This window comes from Geospiza fortis, unplaced genomic scaffold, assembly GCF_000277835.1.
Source record: "Geospiza fortis unplaced genomic scaffold, GeoFor_1.0 scaffold157, whole genome shotgun sequence".
Lineage (NCBI taxonomy): Eukaryota > Metazoa > Chordata > Aves > Passeriformes > Thraupidae > Geospiza > Geospiza fortis.
In genome coordinates this window covers 1,421,454-1,427,372 of record NW_005054314.1, presented here as the reverse complement: position 1 = coordinate 1,427,372, position 5,919 = coordinate 1,421,454, and the positions used below count along the sequence as shown (strand labels likewise).

At 55.0% G+C, this 5,919-nt stretch overlaps 1 protein-coding gene across 1 annotated transcript in view; it reads right to left on the bottom strand.

Moving 5' to 3' along the window:
- Positions 1-5,919, bottom strand: part of ATP1B4 (ATPase Na+/K+ transporting family member beta 4) — an 8,865-nt gene that overhangs the window by 2,133 nt on the left and 813 nt on the right. The window contains exons 2-6 of the mRNA XM_031056107.1: positions 5,358-5,724; positions 4,522-4,684; positions 1,761-1,889; positions 831-935; positions 7-162 (exon numbers count right to left, since the gene is read on the bottom strand). Of these exons, the coding sequence (XP_030911967.1) occupies positions 7-162; positions 831-935; positions 1,761-1,889; positions 4,522-4,684; positions 5,358-5,724 (920 nt within the window). The remainder of the gene's footprint in view (positions 1-6; positions 163-830; positions 936-1,760; positions 1,890-4,521; positions 4,685-5,357; positions 5,725-5,919) is intronic.

Genomic DNA, 5,919 nt, shown 5'->3' with positions numbered 1-5,919 from the left:
TGGAGTAGCCAAACGTTGGGTCCTGGATGCCAGAGCAGTTCTGCAGCAGCGAGCGCTTGAACTGGCAGGCCTTCTTCTCCTCACTGTCGCTCCCCCCTTGGATGAAGTACTGGCCTGGGACGCACTCGATATTCTTCTCCTCCTGAACTTTGTCATCATAAGCTGGTGGAGACCAACAGTGTTGTATTTGTGGGGTTCCCAGACAAAGGAAGGAATGATGAATCTGACTCCATGTTCTTAGAAGGCTAATTTATTATTTTAAGATACTATATTATATAAAAGAATACTATACTAAACTATACTAAAGAATAGATAAAGGATACTTACAGAAGGCTAAAGGATAATAATTAAAAACTCGTGACTCTCTCTTCAGAGTCTGACACAGCTGGCCATGATTGGCCATTAAGTAAAAACAATTCACATGAAACCAATGAAACAACCACCTGTTGGTAAGCAATGTCCAAACACATTCCAAATCAGCAAAACACAGGAGAAGCAAATCAGATAATTATTGTTTTCATTTTTGTCTGAACTTTCTCAGCCTCCCAGGAGAAAATCCTGGGCAAAGAAATTTTTCAGAAAATATGGCAGCGACACAACAGACTTGTTAAAACCCCCTGAGACCTGCGCAGACCCAAACTCTGAGAGAACATCCACATGTCAGGGGCATTAGGAAGTCACACCTGGAAAGGCAAAGCTCCCATGACCTTATGAGCCTCCCTTTCCAGATGTGGCTCCTGAGGTGCCCAGGAGGAGACCCCTGCACTGCATGCATGTATCCAAGGATAAAAACACCCTCCCCATGGCTCCCAGGGTGACAGAGAGCTCACCTGCTAGGAAGTGGTGCATGCTGTCCACGTAGGGCTGCCACGTGCTGGGCTGGGAGACATTGAAGGCGATGGTGAAGCCGTTCAAGTATGGTCTGATCATCACTCCTGAAGAAGGAGACAGACCCTGGTAAGGCAGATGTAGGTGGAGCATTCATGGGCTTGGGCTGTGTGCTGCAGGGCTGGTTCATGTATCTGGGCTTGGGCTGGGCACAGGCATGAGAGAGGCAGCACCAGCTCACAGATCAACTGTCCCCTCAACCTGCTGATCCTCACCTTCATTTCACCCCTGGAGAGCACCATACATGTCCCAGAAAAAATATCCCAGGAAACCTGGGAGATATGGAGGGCCTCAGTAGTGTTGTGGGTTAGTGACTGGGGTTGCACAGAGGGCTGCAGGTCCCCCGTGTTCCCAGTGGGCAGTTCCAGACAAGGAGCAGCGCAAGGGGCCCTTCTGTTCCCCACCAACACAAAAACACAAGGAAAATGCTGTGTCTGACACAGGGAGAGGATTTTCTGAACATTCTCTTGCCAGAACTCCCCCAAATAATAATGCATAAAAGCCACTCTTGATTTGTATTTTATTTTGAAGGCATAAGGTATAAAGAGCCAGCAGGTGAAATGTATCAGCATCACCTATGAAATACCTAAACTTAGCTTTTGCCTTGAGAATAATGATAACAAATAAGCAGTGCAATGAGAATAACAATTAGTATCATCAGGGTGAACGCTTCTCATGGGGCTTTTTAAGATGTCTGCTCCTGTGCAGAGAACCTGCAGCTCTGCCAGTGCCCTGAGGTGAGAACACTCTGTGCTAGGGAGGGCTGGGTGACTGTAGGAGGGCACAGCTCCAGCAGGGCTTTGCCTGAGGTGCTGGCCATGCCATTTTGGTGGGACACTGGTGGGCAGAGGTGCATCTGGCTGGGTACATACCTGGTGGGGACACGCGGTCCCGGTACCGGGGCGTGTAGGGGCTCAGCGTGAGCAGCATCACATACAGGCAGAAGGCAAACATTCCCGCCAGGCACGTGTAGAAGATGAAGTAAAACAGTAAGATCAAGCCTGCAAAACAGACAGGCATGCTGCTGTTAAGGCAAGCAGAGCACATCCCCTGGGATGTGTCCCACAGGGATGCACAGACGTGCTCAGCACGGCGTCCTCTGCAGCCCTGAGCCCGTGCTGGAGGTGGGAGCCTGCAGCCCAGCCCTGCACACACACTCTGCTGTCTGTGGCTGCAGCACTGCCACAGTGCTGGGGTAGCTGCTCTTTGGGTCTGTGTCCCTTTTGCTGCATGGCCCTTCCCAGAGCTGCGTCAGGAGCAGGTCTGTGTGCCCACCTGCCTCAGCTCTCTCCAACATACAGACCCAACTTTCCCTCCTGCCCTTCCCACCCCCTCCTGGTATGGTAACATGCAAAGGTACCCTGTGGCTTCAGCCAAACTCCTGATGGGCTGTGGGGTGATGCTCCTGCCCTGATTCCTGTCCCCTGCACGGGAGGGACCCTGGTGCTGGGGCTGAGCAGGCAGCGTGGCTCAGGGCTGCAGCACCACTGACTGTTTCATGGCCCAGACATTCAGGGAATGGGTTTGTTTTTCCTCTGGACCAGGCTGTTGGCTGGGGATGTCTCAAGAGGCCACAGCCTATGAATAAAACCCAGCAGCTCAGAAAGCAAAGCGAAGCCCTAACCCAAATATTTCCCAGGAGAAACGTTCCGGCAGCTTGGAGGGAGCCCTGGGAACACAGATGTGCTCTCCTGCAGTGCCTCTGCCAGGGCCACCGAGCTGGGAACTGCTGGGGCTGTGTCCTGCTGGCGGCTGAGCTGGGGCAGATGGGCCAGCACTGTGCTGGTGGCACAGAGGGACAATGGCCAGCCCTGCCAGAGCGATGCTGGATGGTGCCTCTGCCCCAGCCTGGCAGCAGAGCTGGTGCTTGTTGGGACATCTTCCCACCATGGCTCCCATTGTTGTGCAGCAGGGAGTGTTGTCACCAGCAGAGAGAGGGTGCAGCCTTTCCCAGGGGCTGGTGCCTTGTGGCCAATTGTCTCCCTGCATTTGGTGAGTGCAAGTCCCCTGAGGCCCCCATTTCAGGGGACACCTTTAGAGCCAGCACAGGGGAGCAGCCCCAGGCCGGGCAAATTCCCTCCTCCCCACCCATGAGCTGAGAGTGGGAAAGTTCAGCTCCACACACCTCCAAATGCTCTCACTGTAAAATAAATTTTTATTTTTGTAGCAGCTTCTCCTGCCCCATGTAGAGACAAGTGAGCACACGTGTGTGCTCCAAGGGCATGTGGGGGGTCACATAGCACAGCACAGTGACCCCAGGTGACAGGAGGATGCTGCACCCACCCCAGTGCTGCCAGCACTGCCAGCAGTAGCCTGCCAGGGTCACACCCACACCACACTGAGCAAATCCTCTCACAAAGATCTTCTCAGAACCTGGAGGAGCCTCCAGAAAACCAAACCTACATCACCAAGGACTCACCCTACTGCTCCCACACTTTGGTCTGTGCCCTCCCATCCAGAAAGAAGCAGAAAAACTGGTCTGCCTCTGCAGCCAGAAAAGGGCACAGGAGTGCAAACATGAATGCCAAGGTCTGTCCCAGATTCATTCTTGAAGGTTTTCAGACTCCTCTGGTGCTGGTGGGCAGCTTCCTTTGTCCTCCCAGCTGCCAACACAGGCTTTGCAGAAGACCCAGAGCTCTTGGCAGGGGCATGGGAGGGCTGTGGGGCTTGTGGTGCATTGCCAGTGCCAGCCCAGGGCTGCAAACACTGAGCAGCAGCCCCTGGTTGTTCACAGCCTTACACTGATGGATGTGCAGGTGAGTCTGGATCAGGCTGGGATTTTCCCTCTGCCAAGGGGGCTGGGCGCTGGCAGAACAGAGCTGCAAAGATGGGTGGCACCCCATGTGCTTGTGGCACCTTGGTTTTGGACCAAGCCTGCAGCAGCACTCACCCCACAGGCTGCTCTTAACCACCCTGGGCACCTCCAGACTCAGCAATAATTTTTGCAGGGCGCATGGATGTGGATAAAGCAGACAGGGCACTCAGAACCATCAGAGCTGGCACATTCCAGTGCACTGGCTCTGACAGCACTGTGGGTCCTGCAGTGAGCACCCTGTCACTCCCTGGAAGCCATGGAGGGACAGTGCTGACCTTCCCTTCCCTTCCCTTCCCTTCCCTTCCCTTCCCTTCCCTTCCCTTCCCTGAGCCAGGCTGGTTCAGGCAGGGAGGGCTGCTCTGCCCCAGGTTGTGCACCCTCCACACAACACCTGCCACAGCCCAGGCACTCTTCCTCACCAGCCTGATGACACCAAAGCCGCTGTCCCAGGGGTCCCTGGTTGCCTAGGCAGGGCAGGGGTGCTGGTGGCCGCAGGGTGCACAGCTGCAGCACACTGACCTGCAGCTCCCATGCTTGCTCAGGCTCTACACTTCTTTCTGGGACACAGTCTGGGCAGCCTGAAATCTTTGCTTTCCCACTCTCCCTCAACATTAACCTCCAGACCGAGGGTACCCTCTGCATGGTTTTCTGCTTGTCCTCCTCACTGGTTATTTATTGCACTAGTTAGAAACATTAACACCAAAGAAATGGGCAGAGGTGGTCAGTCCAGGCTACCAAGGACACTCACAGGCAAGTGAATCTGTTGTGAAGCAGAAAAGGTAACAGCCCTCAAAAGTGGGGCTTGAGCAAGGACCTACCCCAGCTCTTGGCTGTTCTCCCCAAGCATGTTCTCTCCTCCGGGTTCCACAAGAAAATCTTCATCTCCCCAGCCAGGTCTGCCCAGGTTTTGCTCCCCATGTCTGCCTTGGGCTCGCGCTTCTCTCTGTCAGGATCCTGGACCTTCTCCTCATGCTTATTTTCCTGGAAGAGTTGCAGAACACAACCCCCACAGGCAAGCTGAACTTCTCATTGGCCAAAAATAAATGCAAAAGCACTTAATATCTGGAAATGTTTCAAATTTCCATTTTCCCATCATCACTCTTGAGTTAAAGAGAGGCAGTTTTGGCTGTTCCAACTTAAGATCACTTAGAACCCAGCATCCATTTTTCCATTACATGTACGTCACTGCTGTCACACTGGGCACTGTCTCCTTGTGCTGCCACTTACAGAAACTCATCTTTTCCCACCTGTGTGAACATGACCAGAGAAAACCTGTGGTCTGGGAAGGCTGGGACTGTTCCCACACTTCTGCAACATCTCTGAGTTCAAGTGCACATGCTCTGTGCTGCCACAGATGATAGCAGGCAGCAGTATTAGAGAGATCAACCAGCTTGTTTTCCTTGGCGTGTGAGCAAGAATTCAGTCTTTGAAGAAATCCCAGTGTTGTTACTCTTTTAATTACACCGAGTTCCAGGGAAAAGCATCTCCCCAGGTTGCAAGACTTTGCATTTTGCCTAAGGGGTGAAAACTTGTTTGTCCAGAGCTCGGGAACACAAATCCTGTGCCCGGGCCAGAGCCGCTTGAGACACCGTCCCTAATTCCCCTTGGATCCGGGCAGGTCTCCAAAGGCAGGCTGGGGGGAGAACGTGCTGACCTTGCTCTCAGCCCGGGGCAGGGCGGGCACGGCCAGGGCGACGCCGTCACGGGGGTGGCCTCGGCACCTCCGGCATTTCAGTGCATTCTGCGGCCAGCGGGGCTCCGCGCTCGGGCCGGGTCCCGGCCGGGCCCGCGGCCGCTGCCGGGGCTGCGGAGCCGCTCGGGCACGGACGGAGCCGCCGCTCAGCGGGACCGCCCCGGGATCTGCGCTCCGGGACCGGGACCGGGCACCTCCCGGAGCCGGGACCCGCGGGTGTGGGATATTTGCAAGCCGTGGGTCCCCCCGGGAGAGCCGGGATGTGGCCGACAGCTTGGCGAAAGCCTTGCTTGGAAACTCCTTTGGATTGGGGAGGAGAAATTGTACTCTGCTCAGACACACAAATAGCGCAGCACAGTGAGAATGGGGGAGAATCCTGACCCCAAAGGCTGAGCGTGTCCCCTGGGGAGCCTGGGCAGAGCTGGGGGTTGTAAACCCTCCCCACCCCGCTGGCTGCCCTGATGGGCGCTGAGTAAAGCCCGCTGGGGCTCCCCGGGAGCGCCGCTGGCAGAAAATGCCCCCC